The sequence below is a fragment of the Falco peregrinus genome, chromosome 2, assembly GCF_023634155.1.
Source record: "Falco peregrinus isolate bFalPer1 chromosome 2, bFalPer1.pri, whole genome shotgun sequence".
NCBI lineage: Eukaryota > Metazoa > Chordata > Aves > Falconiformes > Falconidae > Falco > Falco peregrinus.
The window spans coordinates 90555081-90575919 of NC_073722.1; the positions used below are offsets into that span (position 1 = coordinate 90555081).

General features: G+C 55.2%; 2 protein-coding genes across 5 annotated transcripts in view; both read right to left on the reverse strand.

Annotated features, from left to right (window-relative positions):
• Window positions 1–900: 900 nt before the first annotated feature.
• Window positions 901–4976, reverse strand: HSPB8 (heat shock protein family B (small) member 8). Its single transcript, XM_005233215.3, has 3 exons — window positions 4105–4976; window positions 2882–2945; window positions 901–1686 (listed from the first exon to the last, which is right to left on the reverse strand). Exons 1-3 carry the CDS (start codon window positions 4481–4483, stop codon window positions 1527–1529), a joined length of 603 nt encoding a protein of 200 aa, XP_005233272.1. The 5' UTR covers window positions 4484–4976; the 3' UTR covers window positions 901–1526.
• Window positions 4977–7548: 2572 nt separating this feature from the next.
• SRRM4 (serine/arginine repetitive matrix 4) overlaps window positions 7549–20839 on the reverse strand; it is a 50103-nt gene continuing 36812 nt past the window's right edge. For 2 of the 4 annotated variants that reach the window (XM_055797787.1, XM_055797785.1), the window contains 5 exons: window positions 18294–18631; window positions 16484–16696; window positions 16109–16222; window positions 14319–14465; window positions 7549–13720 (listed from right to left, as the gene is read on the reverse strand). In XM_055797787.1, coding sequence (XP_055653762.1) covers window positions 13459–13720; window positions 14319–14465; window positions 16109–16222; window positions 16484–16696; window positions 18294–18631 — 1074 coding nt within the window. In that variant the 3' untranslated portion in view covers window positions 7549–13458. The remainder of the gene's footprint in view (window positions 13721–14318; window positions 14466–16108; window positions 16223–16483; window positions 16697–18293; window positions 18632–20839) is intronic. The other 2 variants (XM_027780830.2, XM_055797786.1) reach the window with 2 other exon arrangements.

Genomic DNA, 20839 nt, shown 5'->3' on the forward strand with positions numbered 1-20839 from the left:
GCCTGGCGGAGCTGTGGTGGCTGAGCCCAGGGCTGGCTCCTGCTGACAGGCGTGGGTGGGGGTGCTGTGCACTGCCTGGGGCTCCAGGCTCCCTAACAACTCTTGAAAATAAAATACACCACATAAAACCAGGGCAAGAGCCAGGTTCCCCTCCATGACCTAGAGTGTGGATACCACGGTGGCCCCCGAGTGCCGGGGCCGGGTTTACAGCACGTGATGGGCTGTTGTTGGTAACCGCATCCCTGACAGAGCATGTGAGGTTGTATTTTTAACTTGGAGGTCCTGGTGAGATGGAAAACCGGGTGCCCTGTCCAGGTGCTGCACAGATCAATGGAAAAACTCCGGCTGCCCATCAGCACCTCTGCTTTACCAACCCCAGGCACTGCAGCAATTTGGCAAATCTTACCCGGTGCTTCGCCCCAGAGAATGGTTTTAAGACCGTCCAGAGCCCAGCAGAAACCGTTTGCTGGTGCCTCTGCTGGGGAATTAGCTGGGAATTGCTTCCCTGTGGAGCTGCCAGTGCGGAGCTGGCAGGGTGAGATGGATATGGGGATGGTACAAACCTGACTTGCCCAGCTCAGAGGCTGATTTAGCATCTCCAAACAGGAAAAACATTCCCAACCCCTCAAGAGGGTAAGGAAAGGATGAGCCCGTGGTCCTCAGGGGGCTCAGTGCCTCCTTAGCACCGTGTTCGCTGGGACTTGGCATTCACGGGCTGCGGAAAAGGCTCAAGCAAATGCTTCAGCAGCCCATTAGTGCAAACATCCCCTTCTTCCCCCCATGGGCAGGATCCTGTACCAGGCTAGGAGATGGCATGCAGCAGCATCCCCCCGTTCCTCCCCACCACCCTCCTGCAGCTCTGCGCCCACCCCACTGGGCTCAGCTGAGACAAGCAGAGGCTAAGAACATCAACTGGGTTTTATTCCTCAGGTCTGACAAATAAAAGCACAAATCCTCTTTGGAAAAAAAAAGATGAAAATAAAACCAAAACAACCCCAAAACCAATGTTCAAAACACACGGACGGTTTGCGTTTCTCAGGACGGAGGCCGTGCCGTCAAGCTCTGCTGCCAGACACATGTCCTTTGCAGAGATGTAGTTCAAAAAAACCCAACAACCCACGGAGGAGGAAAAGACACAGGGCTATGGGATTCCATGTCAATTTTAGGGAAAAAAGGGCCCTTTTTTGCTACTGGTATAAATACCCCATCCGAGCAACTCAGAGCAAAAAAATAACTGTAATGAGGACATCCGTTCTGCTTGGCCCCATGGGCACAGAATCTCTACCGGCACCTCAGACTGCTACAAGCCCTCGGGAACAGTGGCCCAGCACCCAGCATGGGTGCCCCAGCTCTCAGCTGGTCCCCCCGTGGGGTGGCGGGTGCTGCCGTCCCTGTGAGCAGCACCCATCACCCTCGCTGGAGGCTGTCCAGATGCCGCGCCGCAGGGGACCAGGGAGCAGGGGTCCGGGGGGAGAGGGGAGAGGGGAGGAGGGATGCCGGGGCACGGCAGGGACACAGGTGGCTGCTCAGGCGCAGGTGGCCTCCTGGCTCTCCACGGGGATCTCGCTGCCACAGCCACCCTCGCCGTACTGCTGGTAGGGGGGGATCTGGGGCGCCTCGATGATCAGCAGCCCCTCCGGTGACAAGGAGGCAAAGACAGTGATGGGGTCCACCTCGTAGGGCAGCCTGTAGGAGGGAAGGGAAGATGAGTTGGTTTAGGAGCTGGGGGGGGTCAGGGCGGCTGCAGCTCGCAACATGCCGCATCCCTGGTGGACATCGGCCCTTGGGAAGCCCAGGCAGGACCCCACCACATGGGGTACTACCGATGCCGAGCCAGCAGCCCCGGCGCGGGGCTCAGCAAAGAAAGTGTTATTACTGTAGCACCCGGGAATGTGCCAGGGATATTTAAAGCGGCCTCCTGGCCTGTCTGGCCCCTGTGGGTGCTCTGTTTAATCTCCCCGGCAGATGTGTTTGACGGGATGTCGCCCACTGCTTGTGCTGCCCAGACTTCTGCAAAGCAGGAGTAAATCATCGCCACGCCGCAGCCCGCGTCAGCTGCAAACCTTGCCCGTAAAAGGAGCCGCTGCAGCTGCGAGCGGGAGGGAGCATGGTGCTCGCCCCAGCTTTCCCACGGGACTTCGGGATGTGCAGGGCTCCTTCGGGATGGAAAAGCAAAGCTGAGCTGCCGCCAGCTGAGGAAACCCTCCCCATGCCCTGGCCTTTGCTGCTTCTCCCCGGTAACCCCACGAGCCCCCCAGCACGGGTGAAGCGCCATGGTTGGGGCTCGCCTCGCCTCCCTGCCCTTTGCCAGTTGTTGTTGCCAAAGCGAGCTGTCGCGGTGAGTCAACGCGATAGCAATCTCACTGACATCATTCAGATAGATACAGTCACACATAGGGGTGTATTTTGGGGCCAATGATGGTGTCAGCCCATCATGCCCTGCTGAACCCCTGGGGATGTGCTGGCACCGGGAGTGGAGCTCCTTGCACCCCTCCTGCTCCCTGCACCCCGGCCGGCTCCAAACACAGCCCCAGGCCTGGAGGAGGCTGGCAAAGCACCCAGAAGAAGACCTCCATCTCTTTTCCCTCCCTCGGGAAATCACCGTGTGGCCCAAACCAGCTGGGCACATGTTGCAAGAGGGCACATTTTGGGGTAAAAACCAGCTCTGGAGTCCCTGCATGCCTGAGCTGGGGCGCAGGGACTGGCAAAGCTCAGCGCATTGCTGCCAGTGGCATCCCTGCGCTGCCCACGCCGCCGCGACAGGGTCCCACAGCAGGCTGATGACATTTGGGTGCTGGTTGAGGGGACGTGGCAGCCCCCCCCACCCCAGCTCCTTCAGCTGTGTTACCAGGTGGGTGCCCTAGGGCTGGCTGGTACCTACTGGATTTTCTTGGTGAAGTTCTTGGAGACGATCCCTCCTTCCACCTGCTGCTCCTCGTGTTTGCCTGCAGGGAAGGGCAACACCCCACGTCACCACCTCACCAGGAGATTATTTTTTCCCCAAGAACAACAAAACCCAGCAGGAAAGTTTTCAGAGGAGTTGCTTTCCTTTCCCAGTGCCAACTCTTCCCTCTGGGGAGGGCTCTCCTATGTTGGGAAGGAGATGCTGGACATGGCACACCCATCTTTCCAGTGAGAGTCTGGGGTCTCACAGGCTGCCAAGAGCTGGGGCTTAAGAAAACAGCCCCCAGACATAATAAAACCTTTGGAGGTGGCAGCACCCCCCCTTCTCCCTCTCCCCAGGATGGGCTTCCCTGCATCGTGCTGTCAGGCTGAGGGTCCTGTGCCTGGAGCATCTCTGAAGTTAAGACCACACTGGCAGCTGCCCAGCTCCCCTCCCTGACCTGCAGCTTTGCTGCTGCGATGCCGTTAAGCCCCAAATAAATACCGAGGGTGATGCTGCACGGCAGCCCCCAGCCCCTCCCTGGGGACCCTGGCCCGGGGCACTCGGGGGCCATGTGGGATGTTGGTGCTGGGCTAAAGGGATGCTCAGGGCTGGGGACCGGTGGCCCCCCCTGATGTGATGCCCCCCGCACCCACTGTCCCCATCATTAATTGAATTTTTAGGGATGGCTTCTGGTTTCTTGTCCCCAGGCGGAGCCTCTTGGGGCTGGGTTGGGGGATGTGTGTGTGGGGGGACTGCAGTGTGGCTGCCCCTGCTTCCCAGCACAAGCTGCTTCTCTCTCGGCCCCTTTAAAGGGAATCTCCCTCCGCGCCTCACCCCGGCTATAATTAACCAAGCCAAGCTGGGGCCCCTCTTGGCAGCTCGCTGCAGGGTGCCACAGCCCACAGCGGTGCCTCCCTGGCCGGCCAGGGCAGAAAGTGGGGAGATTTACCCCAAAGGAGGCTCGTCCTTTGCATTTTTGCAGCAAACCACCACAGCTTGTGAGCTGGGTCCCCCGTGGCACCCCCAAACCGCCTGTGGGGCTGCCCCAAAGCCCTGCCGCAGCCCTGGCCCTGCTCCCAAGCTTGGGGCTGCTGCTGCTGGCTTAAAGTAAAGGTGATTTTTGCATTTTATGGCAATTTATTGAGCCAGCATGGGCTGGGCAGGCCCAGTTGCTTTTCATGCCCCATCCTCCTCCTCCCCAGTGCCTTTGCTCTCACCTGATACCTCGACATAGCCATCCTTGGTTTTGACCGTCAGCTCCTCGGGTTTGAAGCTGTGCACGTTGACGCACACCTTCCAGGGCTCACGGGGAAAGGGCGCGGGGCTGCGGCTCTCGGGGTACCCCCCGAAGCGGGTGCCGTAGCCGGGGGCCATGGTGGAGGCACGGGCCATGCCGGTGCGCAGGGGACCTGGCCAAGTGGTGGTGAGCCGGGGCCGAGCCCAGTCAGGCCAGTCTGCCGTCAGGTCCCCGGGGAAGGGTGACATGCCGAAATCATCGTCCAGCAGGCGCGAGGTCAAGCCGGGCTCCCTGAAAGGGTCACGGACACTGCGCCTGCCGGGGTAATGGCAGGAGAAGGGCATCTGGCTGTCGGCCATGGCTTCCTTCGCAGGGGTCCGAGCACGTCCCTGGGGCTCTCCCGCGGAGCCTCAGCCTCTGTGCGGCTGCTCCTGGATGCAAACTTCCCCGGGGAGCCCGTCCCGGAGGAGACGCATCCACCCCAGGTGGGATGCAGGCGTGCGGCTGCGGGTGGGCACCGCGGGGGTGGTCCCTTCCTTCTCCAGCACCAGGTGAAGGGCGACGGAGAAAATCAATTCAGGGCTGAATCACTGGGAGCCGGAGCAGCGCAGGAAGGACGGAGGGAGCTCTCTGGCCGCGAGAAAACGCTTCCTGTCTGGCTCTGATCCCAGGGAACGGGGAGAGGAAAATAAAACTTCTCGCAGAAGAGGGAAAAAAAAATAAAACCGAATATCCCAAGATTAAAAAGCTTGTCTCTCCCCTCTCGCTCCCAAGCACTTTATGTGCGACTTTCCCTGCCACTCCCGGGCGAGAGCTGCAATAAATGCCTGAGCTCCGAGCCGAGAAACTTCTGTAACCTTCCAGCCGTCGGGTGAGCGCTATTTATATGGATTTGGGAGGAGGGGGTGTGTGTTTTGCAATTCCTGCCCTGTCAGCCGAGTATTTTGGAGAGGATGAAACAGCCGTGGAGAATCTGGGCTGCACAGCTGACCTCTCCTGCCAGTCCGAGGACCCTGGCTGCTGCACTTTGGCAGCTGCCCCGGCCCCCACCGCCCCTTCCCACCACCCTGCACCCAGTCCACCCACCCAAAATAGCCCCCAAGCTCAGAGCTGGCTGCTTTCACCCCAGTGTCACCCGTTAAAAATAACCCCTCAGCAGGGCTGGGCCAAGCTGCTCCCCTCACTGTAAAGCCACGTGTCCCCGTGCCACCAAACAGCCCACTGTACCAGGAAATGGGTCACTGGTGGCACCCCTGGCACGGCGCTGGGAGGGCGGTGGCACCCCACGCGTGGATGCTGGGGGGATGCTGGGGCAGGGGATGGACCCCTTTGGTGGCCAGGAGCGTATGGCCGCCCAGGGCTGCCCACAGAGCCCGGGTGCGAGAGGGGCTGCGGGATGCACGAGGGAAGCCGTGCTCCAAGGGGTGTCCCGCTCCAGCTCTGCTTCCTCAGCCACCTTCACCGGTCAGACCCAGAGAAATGGCCCCCAAAGGTGGGAAGAAGAGGGACCCCAGGCAGCAGATGGGCAGGGTCCTTGCGGTGCTGCTTAGCACCCACCTCCTCCTCACCCTCCTCCTCCTCCTCCTCGCCCCACCACATGCCCCGACCCTGCTGCAATCGCCGTGCGCAGGCAGGGTGAGGTGCTAATGACAGCCGCGTGGCAGCCGGGCTAATTACAGGGCAGCTCCAGCGGGCAGCGCGCCGTGGGAAGAGGCGCGGCGGCAGTGGCTGTGAGCTCCCAGCAAGCACCCACCCGGGCGATGCCGTCCCGACCACGCAAGCAGGGTGCCCTAACCCTAACCCTAACCTGGTGGCAACGAGGGGCTCCCTGTGGAGGTGGTCCAGGCACAGCTCGGGAAGGTGATGGGATGCACCAGAGGATGGGATGCGCTGGAGGACAGGATGTCATCAGCGAGGTTCATGCTGATGCAGGACCACTTCCTCATGCCGCGTCCTCCCTCCTGGCTCTGCCTCATGCTCCTTCTCTCCAGCATCTGCAATTTTTCTAATAGACTTGATGGAACTAATTACAGCAGGAAGACTTTAATGCAGCACAGGCCGCGCAGCAATTCAGCCGCTGGTCACTCCAACAGCATTAATCACGCTGCACCAACACGGCGTTGCTGGGGGAGGGAGCTGCCTCTCCTTGACACGGGGCAGGGCTGCTCCCCTGTGCTCAGATCCTTCGCCCCCCCTATGCATGGGGACAGCCAGGCATCGCAGGGGTCTCCCTGGGGACCAAGGGGGGTGCCTGGAGATGCCTGGGGAGGTCCCAGGTGCTGACTGAGCACCCCTGGGTGCAGGGAGGCAGCTGCCAGGGGTGAGGCTGAGCCCCTCCATCCCCTTGTCCTGCCTGGCTGCCCCTGCCCGCTGGGGGCTCATGCTGCCTGGGGGTGACAGCAGGGTGTCCTGGAGAACATCACCACACACCGAGCCTGAGCTTAGCTGGGCACCTGTCCCCTCGGCTGGGGAGCGGGATCACCCCAGCACCCAGCTCTGCACCCACTCAGGCAAACACTGGCCCACAGGGAGAGGGGACAAGCCCCAAGGAGGTTTCAGGTAGCCCCACGATCCTGCTGTACTTCCAGGAGCCTCCTAACATCTCCAGTCCTGCGTTTCCCCATGTAGCTCCGGGCCATCCTCCCTCCCCAGTCAGGAATCCTCCCTGTCGCCTTGTTTATCCCGATTAGTCACATGTCCCCTCCCGCCGGCTCTTGCCCTCTCTGGGCCATCCCAATTTAGCTCCTGCTGTCACTCCAAATCTCCTGGATGTGTCCCGGCACCAAGCCGGCCCCATGACATCCACTCTGGGGAGCCTGAGGCAGCTTTGCAGCCTCCCTTCTTCCCCGAGTGACACGGGGCCGCTGCCCCGTCTGTCTGCGGTGCAACCGGAGCCTTCCTGGGTGCCCACCTGGGCCCTGTGGGGATCAGCCTGCGGACCTGGTCCAGTCCTACTGCTCCCCCATGGCTCTTCCAGCCAGTCCAGGGGAGGACCCAGGGTGAGGGGCATCACCTGGGGTGCCCGAGTGTCCCCACCGTCCTGTTGCTGACCAAGAGGGGTGAGGTGACTGCAGCAGGACCCTGCGGGCAGGGAAGGGCACAGCCCCAGCGAGGGCACTGCCGAGCCCAGCGACCTCCATGGGGAGCCATCCGCATTTCTGGCTGGGGTTACTGGTGCCAGAACAGGGCGGGAGGATCCAAAACGCCTGGCAAAGGGCAGCGAAAGCCTGGCCCAGCAGGGAAGGGAGTGCTGCCTGAAATACTAGCCCACAACTTTTTTTGCTTCAGCCTGCGCCCCGAGGAGCCAGCCCTCGGCAGCTGGGAGCGGAGGCACATGCCTCTCCCTGCGGAGCAGCTGAAACAACCCAAAATATCCCACTGCACGCAGTCGGATCCAAAAGGAACATGACAAATGGGGCTGCAATGAGAAGGAAATACTGTCCGAACCTTTATTGGAACCCTTTTTCTAACCAGGCTAACAACTCAAACACCCCAGGAAGACTAAAGAGTACAGTATGCATTTCGATGGAGAGCAAAGGGAGTTTTACAACGAAGTCAAATGAACAGATGCGCCGGTGTCATTTGGTAAGGAATTAACCACCAGGTGAGAAAACTGAGACGCTGTTTCCCTCGTGGCTTTTCTCACGTCCTGGCTTTTGTTCTAAACCTTCTTCTCATCCCCTGGGTTTCGAAGGCGGAGAGCTGCCCCCGGGCTGGTGAGGTTCAGGGTGTTGATCTCTAGGCAACAGCCCCAAAGTCAGGATGCTTGACCATGAAGCTGTTGCTACAACAGCAGATTTACCAGTGCTTCGGAGACCCTCCCAATCATGTGCAAACTTCCAGGTAGCAGCAAAAGTCATGAGAATTGTTCTCTGGTAAAGAGGTAATAAACCCCCACTGGACACTAAAGGGCAGAGTCTTCACTTAGGCACCTGAATCCATCCCTTTCTCAAACAAATATCCTGATTGCCCCAAGGCTGAGCGCCCGGCAGGATGGGCACACGCCGGTCGATGCCAGAGGCACGTCTACCCTCCGCCAGCCCGTGGAGCACCAACACCTCCCACTCGGGTGCAGAGGCCAACGGCTGCGGCGCTGGTGGAGTGGCACTGGGGCAGGTGGTGATTTTTAGCACATCCCGTGCTTTTTTCAAAGCTGAGGAAGGATGCCTGCAGCAAGGTCCGGATCATGTCGGAGATGACAGGAGAGACCTTCCCAGTTTTGCCCTGGCCACCTTTCCCAAGTTCACATCCAGGCAAAGCTACTGGTTCTGGCACAAAGCTTGGCGAAGGGGGCAAAGTAGGACATGACACAAGGATGAGGGCCTCAGGATGGAGCAGGGTGGACATCCTTGCTTCCTGGTAGAGACCATGGGCAAGTCACTTCAACCGCATCCCCTTCCTCGCATCGATGAAAGGGCTACAAGTCCCCCCTTCCCCCAACAACCATTGAGAGCCAAGAGTGGGTCAGCAGTGGGAGATCAGAGATCTCCGGGGATCTTTGGTGATCCAAGCAGCCCTGTGTGGTACCGAGGAGGAAAAGCAGGTTCTTTCCTCTGCCACAGCTGGCCTGTCACCTCCGAACACCAGCACCTTTCCAGGGGGTTGTGATTTGTCAATAGAAGCTGGTCCAAGATGAAGAATTTCCCCCTGCCTCGCTCATCTCCATCTAAACGAGGTTCCTCCCTAAATCACTGGCAGTTGAGTTCCAAATGAGCCTAATTTGTCTGCCAGATGCCTCCATGCTGGCAGGTGACAGCCTCAGTAATTCACCTCTCTGATAACCTCTCTCCAACACATACGGCAACACCTCAAAGGCTCCTACCTTCGTGGACTCAATGGCAAGACCCAAATAGCTTTTTTTAAAGTAACGCTCAATAAATAGAAGAAATAAATATTAAATAGAGGCTAAGTCCTCTCAGCCTGTTCAATATACGTACAATGCATAGCAAAATAACAGTGATTGGCTGTTGCAGACAAGTTTGGTACAAATTCAGTCCCCGAAAATAACAAAAACATTGAGAAAAAATACAGTGAACACAAAGCAAAGCACAGCTGAGTGCTACAACCCAGGAAGAAAAGAAAGAACGCAACAGTGCTTTGAGATATCCCTTATCTTTGCTTTCCAGCAAACCTGCAGAGATTGTGCTGGGTTTTCTGGAGCCTGGCCCCAGCGTTGGGGTTGGGGGGGTGGGACAACTTTGCTTCGTGTGACACCCAGAGCCAAGGCAGGTCCAGGGAGCAGGGAGAGCCGACAGCATGACTCTGGGGTCAGGGGGACATTTGGGAGTGGGTGCGGCGGCGTGCACTCTGCTGGGGAAAGGCAACTGGGGCGCTTGTGGGATGGAAACAAAATTGTGGGTGAGAAGGAGCCTCTGTGTTTGAGCAAAGCAAAGCCCTCTGAGACACGGCCTCCAAAAAATGGCCAAGTTATTTTCCTGAAGCCTTGAGGCTGTGACCACCCCGGGCATCCCTCAAGCGGCCAACTGCAGGCAAGCAGTGATTCACCAACACCGAAATGACAGAGTTGCTTTTCCACCAGGCGAACACTGCCCTTTGCAGAGAGCACCAGCAGCAATCTGAGATGCCCAACGCAGAGCAAAAATCCGTAACAGCAATGAATGAGCCAAACAACACAGAATTTAAAAAAAGCGCTGGCAAAAGGCACAGAGACAGAAAAGCTCACGGGCTTCACGCAAACCAACAGAAAACCCAGTTGTCCACTGATGGGAAGGGTGATGTTCCAAGTTGTACTAAAGATCTTAAATAAGTTAAAAAATAAATACCACCACTGAGGGAAACTCATATGTATATGCACATATACACGCACTTACACGTACGTACACATACACACACAGACTTGGTTAGGTCCTGTCACCAGAGGCTGGATTTTGCAAGCATCTTCAGTACAGATCACTCTCTCACGGTCTCATTTCCTTAGTTTTTCCATGGGTGGGTCATTGCGCAGGGACAAACATGGCAGGGGAGTCCTAGCGACGGCATCCTCCCAGGGAAACCAGCGGTGCCTGTGCAGAGCAGTTCGGTTTCGGGTTGTGTGCTGGCTGCGGAGCCAAGGGAAACAGCAACGGCAGCCAGCTGGCACCCAGCCAGCACGAGCACGGACCGGGGCGAGACTTCCCCTTGCAGCACTGCAAACACCCTGTCACTCGGCTGGCCAGCGAGCAGACCCTCGCCGTCATCTCCATAAGGTCCTAGACCCGCTTCTACGGTCACATCCATCACGTTCCTGCGCAAATCTAATGGGAAACCCTAGATTTTAAGATGAAAACAGACAAACAGCTCTGCCCTGCATCCCTCTGTCCATTGCAACTCTCTGCCCTGCTCCAGAGAGTGCAGAGGGACACACTGGCAGTAGGAGTGACCGTCACTCCTCCAGCCACCTCACCAAGAGGGACCGGCGCTGTAAACCTTTACATGAGAACAGTGGCATGGATACATTCAAACAAAGAGATCCAAAAATAACTAATTGGTTAAAAAAAAAAAGAAAAAAAAAAAGAAAAAAAAAGAAAAGAATAAATACTAGTAACAGTGACCACTTGCATCCATTCTGACATACAATTAAAAATAGAATAATAATAATAAATAAATAAATAAATAAATAATTTAAGAGGTTTACTCCAACACAAGTCTGCTCAGGAAACCCCAGGAGCGTTTAGCTGGCACGGACTGTACGAGCAGAGGCAGTCCTTGAAGCAAAGATCAGCTAGACGGGTACGAGAGCCGCCATCAGCCTCATGCAACACTCAGAGTCATCTCCTGTCCCACGGTCGGCAGGTGCTGCTGACCCTGATGCGGTCCTTCAATCATCCGTCCCCAGCCATGAGGAACTCAAGTCAGCGTTGTGTCTAATATTTACACCAGTTGCACAAAGCCACTCTTCTCTCATAGTTTTCGACCTCCTGGCTCACTGCTTCCTTGCTACAGACGCACGTGTGCGTTAGGGGGTGTTAAGGGGCATGAGGCTGCTCTTGAAACACTGGTAGATCTGGGGTTTGGGCTCCCACCATGGCCTTCGGGTCATCCCAGGGAGTAGGAGGATGGGGCGTTTCAATGTCAAATGGGGAGAGAGTCTTTGGGGAAGAAATGTGAAGTTGCCAGCCCTTTACAAGAAGGCAGCTCACTGCAGAAGATGGCTATGGGGCCACTGCCCGGGCCAGTGCAGGAGGGAAGGCAGTGGCACCCCACTGCAAGATCACCCCATCTTTGATCCCTCAGCCACAGCCCTACAGCGTCTGCTCAGCTTGACCAGGAATGCTTTTCTCTCTTGTACGAGGTGGCCTCCCTGTAGACAGGCACACGTCCCCACCGAGCCACTGACCACACCAGCGCCCAGCGCTCTGCCTCGACCACCGTTATCCTCAAATTACCTGCAGACAGCAAGGCAAGGGATGAGGGACTGGGAAAAGGGGGGGCTTTGGGGGCTGAAGGCACAGGACAAGGGAGACCAGCAGTAGGAAGAATATTGGGAAAAAGGGATCACTGGCATTAACCTTTCCCTCGTACCACCCAGATGGAAATACACCCCACACTGCTGTACCTTCCAGCAGATAACAGGTTTATATGCTTGCTAAGGCCATCATCCAGCTCCCCCAGAACACTGCACGGCACTCAGCCTTCTGCTTCTGGCTTTGCCCCTTCACCTGCTGCCAGCAGCATGAGGGGGGCTGCAGGTAACTCTTTAGCCAGGGAGGGTTGTACTTCCTTCTGTCCTCTCTCCTCCTCCAGCAGATGCTGGCTCCACTTAGCCTTTTTCTGTGACACTTAAACGACACACCTCCTTGACTCATTAAGCCCAAACTTGTTAATAATCATGCAGGATGGAAGGGGAGGGGATGGAAAAAGGGAGGGAGGGAAGTCTTAAACCCAAATTAGCGTCTCTTAGCACCCAGGTGTTGTAAGAGAAAGAAACTCCTCAGCACCAGCTCAGCCTGTGCCGGGAGAAGCCTTTGTTACCCTGCAAAACACAGTAATTGCGCAGGCAGCTGGGCTGGCAGGCCCAGCAGGGAGACAAAGCCCCAGGGCTGCCCAGGCAGGCAGGGCCCTCCTGCCGCTGCCTGCGGCTCCTTGGAAAAACAGGCAATTAGTGGGGGGCCCTTTCTGTCCCCCTGCACTGCTCTGTCCTCCCAGCAACAAACTGTGGTGCAAGTGTACCCTGCTGCAGCTTGGCACCGGCCAGGTGACGGGGCTGCTGCGCCTGCCAATGCTGCCTTCAGGGGAGCCTGAGGGTCTCAAGCAGAAATGATTTCCTGAAATCCTCCTGGAAAACTGCTGCCTGTTATGAGGAAGGGGGATTGGGGTCCCTCGTCTTGTGCAATGGCCTTTTAATGCTGCGTGCTCTCACTACACCGCAGAGTGTGGCTACCTCCGTATCTCCTCACAGTCCCACCAGCATTGCGCTCCAAGGGCAAGGCTCCCTTTAGAAAAACCTAAACACAAACTGCAAGAGGGCTCCTCCCAGAAGGGAACCCCACGGCCCCTGCCCCCATACTGTCACCTGGCCCTCGGAGCACAGCATGACGCCAGCTCCCCTCTCCCTTGTACGCCACCAGCCCCGAGTCTGCTTCAGATCGCAGCAGTTTGTTTGCAAACAAGCCACAGTGCTGGAGGGGGGGGGGGGGGGGATAAAACCACCCTGAGAAAGACGATTGGTACTTAGTAGAAAGGGTGGGAGAAAGAGAGGGAATGGCCGTTTTTCCCTCAGGAATTACGTCAGGAGGGATTTCTAGCCTTCTATTTATAGCAGGGACTGGCTGACCTGCAATAAATAAACATTCTCTCATGGAAGAGGCCTGCTGCAGAGTGGGCAGAAATTCTGGAGGAGAGACCCAAGGGACTTGATATTTGCCTTGGGGGGGACAGGTCACCCCCACTCATCACCAAAGCTTCCCAGCAAATTCCTACCTAACTGGGTGTCTCCCTCCAAAAGAAATTAATTTCTTGGTTCCTGGTTTGGCAGAACAGCAAGGAGCTGAATTCTTTCCTTTGGAGCAGCTGGTAGTGCTTTGGAGAGCAGCAGCGATGGGGAGATGGGAGGATGGCGCAGGTCTGTCATAGCAGGCCCTCTGTAAAGCACCAACCTTTCTTCCAAGCCCTGGCCTGGGGAGCTGGGACCGATCCACCCACTCTGACAGGTGGTAAAGGGACTGCACCAGGCACAGGAGGGCTCTTACTTTGAACCGGGGAAGGGGGACCCGGCACTGCCACATCAGTATCAGGGATGATTGCTAACGATGGCCAGGTAGGTGGGAAGGAAGCGGAGAATGCCAGGAATTTAGAAGTGACACCTGCATGGCACGTAAGCCGTCAGCGGCACTCCCTAGCGACGCAGGCTGTTGGAGCTGCCTCCTGAGTCATAGCTCCTGCTCCTGCTGCGGCTGCTCCTGGGGCCTGAACTCCGGCTGCGGCTCCTGCCCTCGGTGCTGCTGCTGCTCCAGCTTCGGCTTCGGCTTGTCCGGTAGCTGGAGTAGCTCCGGCTCCGGCTTGGGGAGCGGCTAAAGCTGCTGTACCAGGAGGAGTAGCTGCTGGCACTGCTGGAGGAGGGACTGGGACGGTAGTAGGGGATGGGGCGTTTGCGGGCACTGTGGGGACAGAGAGATGTGGGTTACCAGCAACACAAGGACAGATTTACTGTCAAAATATCCAAAAAGTGTTTACTCTGCACAGCGCTCCCCAAAAATGTGATTGTATTTGTTTAAAAGAAAAAAGGGAAGAGATCAGGCTGCTGACAGGCCTTGGGATTCAAGCCCCAGGGAATGTCCCAAGCACCAAGTCTCAGATTGGGAGCTGCTTGATGCTGTCCCAAAGAGCCCTCGGTGTGAAGGCTAGAGCCAGTATTTGACTCTCTCTACAGTGTGGGACATCTACCACAGGAGAGGGTGAAACAAAAAGCCTGTGGGGGAATGTCCCTGGCATCTGACAGGTGAGTGCCTGCTCTAACTTCATCTGCCTTTTTTCCTCAGCTGTTGTAAATGAGACCCTCCCCCTCCATCTGCCCCGTATCTCTAGCTGGAAATCCCCAAGCTCCAGGAGGGGCGGAAGGGCCTGCTGATCAGGCTCAGGGAAACGAGTCTCCTGGAGAAACCTCCGCTGGCAGCAGCTGGGACCCAAGGACAGCCCATGTCCCCCTGGGGAGTGCAGCTGAGCCTGTCTCCAAACGATGAAACTGCATCCCCTTACCTCGTAATACGCCGAGCTTCAAGGTGGCTGGGAGAGTCTCTCCTGCGTTTCCTCAGAGGTGAATAGGACCGTCGCCGCTGCTGCCGGTCACGCTCCCTGTGCGACTCCTTCTCGCTGGAGCTGTACTTGTGCTCTCGCTCACGGTCTCTGGGGAAGGCACAGACTGGAAACGGTCACTGCTGGGTTTTTGTGGGGTGGGTTTTGGATGTGGAGGCAATGACCCACGCATGAAGGCACAGATGAGTGGAGGATACTCAGCTCCCAAAGGGACCACCCTAAGCAAAGTGCTCTGGTGGCATCAGCCCTGCACACACTTGCTTAGCTGGACAAAGAAACACCCAGCTGGCTGGACACACAAACACACACTAATTGAGTCTGGGGGTTTCAGCAGTGTCTCCTGGTGCCCTGTGCTGCCAAGCTATGATGGCTTCCACGTACCTGTGTCTGTGGATGCACTCTGTATTTAGCTCTAACTAAAATTGCTCTTGCTGGTCATGCTGCAGAAGCAGGCAAGAACAACCCTGCCAGCCAGCCCCACGTGAGCAGAGGGCCCTGGTATCCCTGCAAGGCTGTGCAGCTTTGCATGGCTTGCCAGAAGGAGTGCCGGTGTTGCTATGGTTTTCTCTTTTGTTAAATTCCCATGCATGTCAGCACAGGCCCTTCCATGTAGTGTAGCTGACTTCATACACCCTGCTCAATGTCATCTACAAAGCAACGCGCTACAGGTCAATGGTCTGATCCTCAGATGCAGGAATATTCTACACCAGAGCAGGGATTGCCACAGCCTGCAAGAACCAGAGCCCGGTAATGTAATGTTTTAAGGCTGCAAAATTTTCACAGCAGCAGAAATGTTACCAGAAAAATCTGCCCAAAGCCATCTCTAGGCCTGAGCTGGGAGATGTGTGTTTTCAATGGGATGTGGAGGGAGTAGAGTTGCCTGGCCTGTGTTTCCCTCTGCAAGCCTGCGTGTGAGTGCCAGCATGAAGGTACCTGGCATGTGCCCACGCAGCAGGGGCACTTCCCAGGGCCTGACAACTCTTTGGCAGACCCACGACTCTGAAAAACAGAGTGTCTTTCCCTACAGCAATAAGGTCCCTCTCTGACAAGGGCTGCAGCCCTGCTGCTGGGGCTGCTGGCTGGCGTGGGCTCCTCGGGCGATGAAAGCCGTGGGCAGACACAACCAGAGCCTAACGCTCTTGCCCACCATTTACACCAGCGTGACAGAGAAGAGCATCTCCCACTCACGAGGCCCTGGCGAACATCACCCAGCAGCCATCTGTGCGCTTTTGGCTGCATAGCATGTCCCCCACAAGGGCTCGGAGTGGAGGAACAGCTACTTCACCTGCCACATTCTCCAACTGTGAGATACCACGATGCTTCAAAGCCAGGTCTCCCTCCCAGCAACCTACCCCCAAAAGTGTTTCCCTGAAATTTCCAAAAGGAAATTTCCCTGAATCAATACTGGCAGGGCAGTCCTTGGCTATAGGAAATCCACTTTTCTCACAGAAAGGGAAAGGCTCATCCCCTCTGCAGTCAGCATCAGCTGTAGGGCAATAAATGGTAATAAATTTCTACTTGACTGAAGGCCAATATAACACACTGCCATATGTCTTACCCTGTATCCCCCTGCTCTCTCTCAGCCCAGTGCTGAGAGCCAAAGCATCCAGTGAGGAAGCTGAAGGAGCAGTGTGGGCCTGGCAGGGGCCAGCAAGCATGCTAGAGTCCAAAAAAATGATGGAGGCAGTGAGAAAGTGTGAGACAGCAGATATCACATGAGGAGACAGCTGTACCTGCTACGGCTGTAGTGGGAGTAACTGGGGCTCCGACGAGGTCTTGAACTCCTGCTCCCAGGACTTTTTTTGCAGGATTTGGAGGAATAGCTGGGGGAACTTGAAGACGACCTGCTGATAGGCAAGAACCATAGAAGAGTTAAAGATACTGAAGGGTGAGGCTGTACCAGACACCTCTGAATGTCAGCTCATGGTGGGGAAGAGCTGCCCCATATTTCAGGGTCTTGGCTCAGTTCAGTGGCCAACTCACGCCAAGCCATGTGGATCCCCAGGCACCCCCCAAACTGTTTTACCTCCCCCTGCAAGCAGCCTGCAAGCCTGCAATAGTTAGACATTGCCCAGGGTCACAGAGACAGCTGTTTTAACTGGCCTTACCTCTTTTCTGAAGAGCAGGACCTACTTCGGGAGTACCTGGGAGAGGCCTTGCGGTGTGAGGAGCGGGAGCGACTGGAGCCAGGGGAGGATCTGCCTGTGCTGGTGTACGACTCACTGCGGGAGCACGGCCTCAGCAGGGAGCTGGGCGTTGGGGACGGGAGGAAGTTTTGCTTCTTCTCCTCCGAGCAGCTGAGACACAAGGACAGGCACCCTCTGTGAACATATATTTGGATAGACATTCAAGCTCTGGCTGAACTATGCTCCCTGGCTAAGGGGAGCACCGTGCTCCAGCCAAGAAATACTCCCATCCTCCCATTCCCAACTGGGGATAAAAAAAAAACCCTCCCAGCTCCCCATGCTGCTCTTGCAAGAGACCCTGCATGTGTGGGTCAGAACCCTGGAGCTCACCCTCCAGTCTGTGCCAGGGAAGGGCTGTGGACGAAGTCTCAGGTGGCGTGAGGGGCAGCATTTCTGCCTCATGCCCAACACACCAGAGGTGTCTGGTTGGCAGAGCCTGGATCAGGCCAGCGAGCAGTGCAGGTCCTGGGCAGGAAGCGAGGTGAGAAGTGCTGGAGCAAGGGAAAGCCAGAGCATGGCAGGGCAGGAGCCTGTGCTCCAGCCCGGCTGTGGAGCAGCACAAGTGGGCATGTTGCCTTTGGACAGGGCTGCGTGAATTCATCCACTCCCAGAAGCACCCTGGGTATGAATGGGGTTACAGCCCAGCAGCAAGCAGCCTCCAGACTGCCAAGGCCAACTGCAATCCCAGCTCCACCCATATGAAGGCAGAGTTATCCCACTGGAGTCACAACGTGAGAACTATATACAACCCTAACGTTTTACCCTCTGACTGAAAATCGAGGGCTTGTTCTTTCTAACACCAATTCCCCTGGCTTCCCTCTCCTCTCTCATTCATTGCCCCCACCTCCAGACCACATCCTGGCTCTAACATTCAGCCTTTAAGACCTGAGGTGGAAGAGGTCCCTAACACCACTGTCTGAGCATAGCCCTGGGTACCAGCCACTGCACTTCACTGTCTTCATCCCCAGCATCACCTGGCAAACCCCCAGGAATGGGAGGCAGTTATGGAGGCTGGCATCTCTTCCCCTCTCCTGATGATGACCTGCAACACTGGATTGCGGTTTGATTCCTGTCCCCAGCCTTGACGCTCTGTGGCCCCCACACACAGAGCTGCTGCTGTGTTACCCTGCAGCCAGCCAGGTACTTGCCTCTCTCTGTGCTCCCCACCTGCAGGACATGCTAGCTTGTCACCCAGGACCAGTCCTGAATGAGCTGAGATGGGGCAGGCTGCATTTGGCTCATCGGACAGGTGAAAGAACAGTCCATAAAGGATTTAGTGAAAATGAACCCAGCCTCCCTTCCCCACAGTAAGCAGAGGGGGAGAATTAGCACAGCAACCCCTGACGTACCTTTCAGATTTTGACCAGAAGGGCCAGTGACTCTTTTATTTGACACGGTCATGCCCAGCAGAGTAGGGATGTGCTCAGGACACAGCTCAGCTTGGGGCCAAACCCTGCAATCAGCCACATTAATGCCAGAAAAGCCAGCACAAGCCATGTCCAGGGGTATGATGGCTAGGTTTTCATCATCCTCCTCAGGCTACAGTATTGGTCATTGCTGAGTTCTGGGCTCCAGACTGGCAAGACCGTGGGTCTAATTCATATCTAACTGCCTCCAGACCACAAAAACCTCCCTGACTGCTCACCACAGCAACTGGCAAGCAGGCAGGAGATACAGAGCAACAATGTACCAGGTATTTGGCTGCCAGCAGCAGCTACTGGTAATCACTGACCTTCGGTCTTGTCCCTGGGCATCTGGAGACAGATTTTCCAAAGCTGTTCCCTTGGTCTGGGAAAAGCAACTGGTGAAGGAATTTCCTGAATCAGAGCTGTTATCGCTGTTGGCCAGTTTGGGCTTCCCGGACGAGAAGGCATGGCCAAAGCCATCATGGACTAGACTTCTTTTCTCCTGGCTGTCCTTTGACCTGGATGAGCTCGTTTGAGTGGAGGGAGGGGAGGAAGTATCGTTTCCTGAGTCATATTCATGATACTCTCCATTCTGGCTGGCTAGGTTGCCAGGCGAGCTGTCTGTTTTGGTAAAGAGGTCAGCAGAAGACCCTGACTGAGAGATCTGAAAGCAAAAAAGCCATTTGGCATTGTTTGAACTGTGGTGGTTTTTTTTTTGGGGGGGGGGGGTGTTTTTGTTTTTTCTTTGGTTTTTTTGTTTGTTTGGTTTTTTTTAAATAAACCCAGAAATTTTACCATCATGATGCACTGAAACAAAAGGAAAGAAACAAAGGAAGAAAGAAAGAAAGAGAGAGAGAGAAAGAAAAAGAAGAAAGAGGAGAAGAAAACAAAAGCACATATCCCTGAAAGAAATCCACAGTAAGAAGAAACTTCTTTTCCCCCTGCTATGATAACGGGAAGATTTAGAGATCATGCAAAGAGTATCAGCATGCGATTCATGTTAAACAAAAGAATTCAACAAAGTAAACGGGCAACTAAAAAATCAAAATAACTAATTAAATAAAAAAGTATAACAGAGGACAAAGCCCTTATTTAACCTTAAAGGGGTGTGGGGGGAAAGGGTATATACATAACCCCCCCCTGCATAATCATTGGAAAGAAAACGAAACAAAAACCGAAAGAAAATGAAACAAAATCTTAAATAAGTGGATTTTTAAAGCTTCTGTAATAAAGAGGCTGTATGAATGTCACTAAAATAAGCAAAGAAAAATAAAATAAAATGTAAGGGCTTCTGTACAAAGTAAAAACTGGCAAATAAACACTTTGAAACAAAACAAAAAAAAAAGAAAAAAGAGGGAAGGGGAAAAAAGAAAATTCCCCTGGAAATAAAAAGGTATACAGATACTTCTTTGTGTGCTTTTTTACCCCCTAAAGAAGATACAGCTAATGCGCTCAAGTGACCTCAAATTCCCTGGTGTCTTGCGGATAGCATCCACTTACCCATCAAGAACTCCTCCTTTAGTAGGTAAGGTGTAAGAAAAAAGGAAGAGCGGGCAACATAAGTCCATCATTAGAGTCTCAAATTACATGAAAAAAACATAAACCCTCTCTTCAATCCACACTGCCAACTGTTCACTTGCCTCCTTTATGCAAATGTCATGACTGCTTTTTGTCTGCTTGCTTGTCTCACTTATTATTCATTTTTGTTTCCTTCTGCTTTAAATTAGGCTGTCCAGCCTGTTCCTGGAGGCTGGATCGCTTGTGCTGAAAAGTCGCAGCTTGCACTAAATCCCCTTGGGTTTCATGGAAGTGACAAAGGGAACTCAAGTGAAGGAAGAACTAAAAAAATAAAGTAGAGGAGGAAGAATATCCCTCCCCATGCTGCATTGGAGACCTATGAGGAAGGGGACGACAGCCCTGCTCCTGCCAGCCTCTGCATGAGGGTTAAGCCTAGCTGGGTTGCAGTGGGTTGCTGAACCCCACAGGGTCAGCAAGGACCCCAAACCCACATAGGCTGCTCTGGGCAGGGCTGTTGTCTGGGTCCCTGAGCACCACCAAGGGGATTTATATCATTTGAGTATTTTATAGTTCAGTTTTAACTCCATAGGCATTTACACGAGCCGGTCCAGGAACATTTCGGTACTGGGAGTGAGGCTATGTTAGTACTAATGTCTGCCCTGGCAATGGGGTGAGAATTAGGGCTAAACGCAGACCTGGCACATCTGCACTCTTGTGTGGCCACCTCCTTTTTCACTCAGATGCTCTGCTCTCTTTGTTCCCGCCCATAAGGTTTGGTCCAGGGTCCTTAGAATGTGGACACAGAAGTTTAGTTCCCCCCTACTTGGGATAGTCCTCCAACATGTTCCCAGCAAGCCATGCCCCCTCAAACACCTGCACTCGTCTTTACACCACACTCTGGGGCGCATAATGACCTCCCTCTGTGCCATGCTCTCCACAGTGGGGACCTGGGACACGCCCTCACAAATCTGAGGTATCCTGAGCTGAGAAAATCACATTGCAATGTTGGCAATACCTCACGGAGCCGAGGAGACCTACATCAGTTGTCACACAGCAGGAATAGGGACAGTCCGTTTGGAGAGCTTAGCTCTGTACTGGCTGGTATAGGGATAGGGCTCTTTCTCCTACACAGAGGGTCTACAGACCTCACCCGTGTCACTTTTTACATGGACCTCCTTCATCCCATCAGGTGGTGCCTTCACATCCACCCTCCTGCCTGTGGCATCTGATCTCTGTCCCCGTGGAGGTTGCTCTCGACCTAGTTCAAGAGGTGCTAACTGGGACAGGGACAGCTGACTCAGACAACAGCAGAGACTCAAAGCAGAGCAGAACTACCAACAAATGCAGTGGCTCT

Excerpts from the sequence above, each read along its gene's own strand:
- HSPB8 (XM_005233215.3), bottom strand. The coding sequence starts at position 4,483 with ATGGCCGACAGCCAGATGCCCTTCTCCTGCCATTACCCCGGCAGGCGC. Across the intron at positions 2,946-4,104 it reads TGGCTATGTCGAGGTATCAG|GCAAACACGAGGAGCAGCAG; the intron begins GTGAGAGCAAAG and ends CCTTCCCTGCAG. Across the intron at positions 1,687-2,881 it reads AACTTCACCAAGAAAATCCA|GCTGCCCTACGAGGTGGACC; the intron begins GTAGGTACCAGC and ends TCCCTCCTACAG.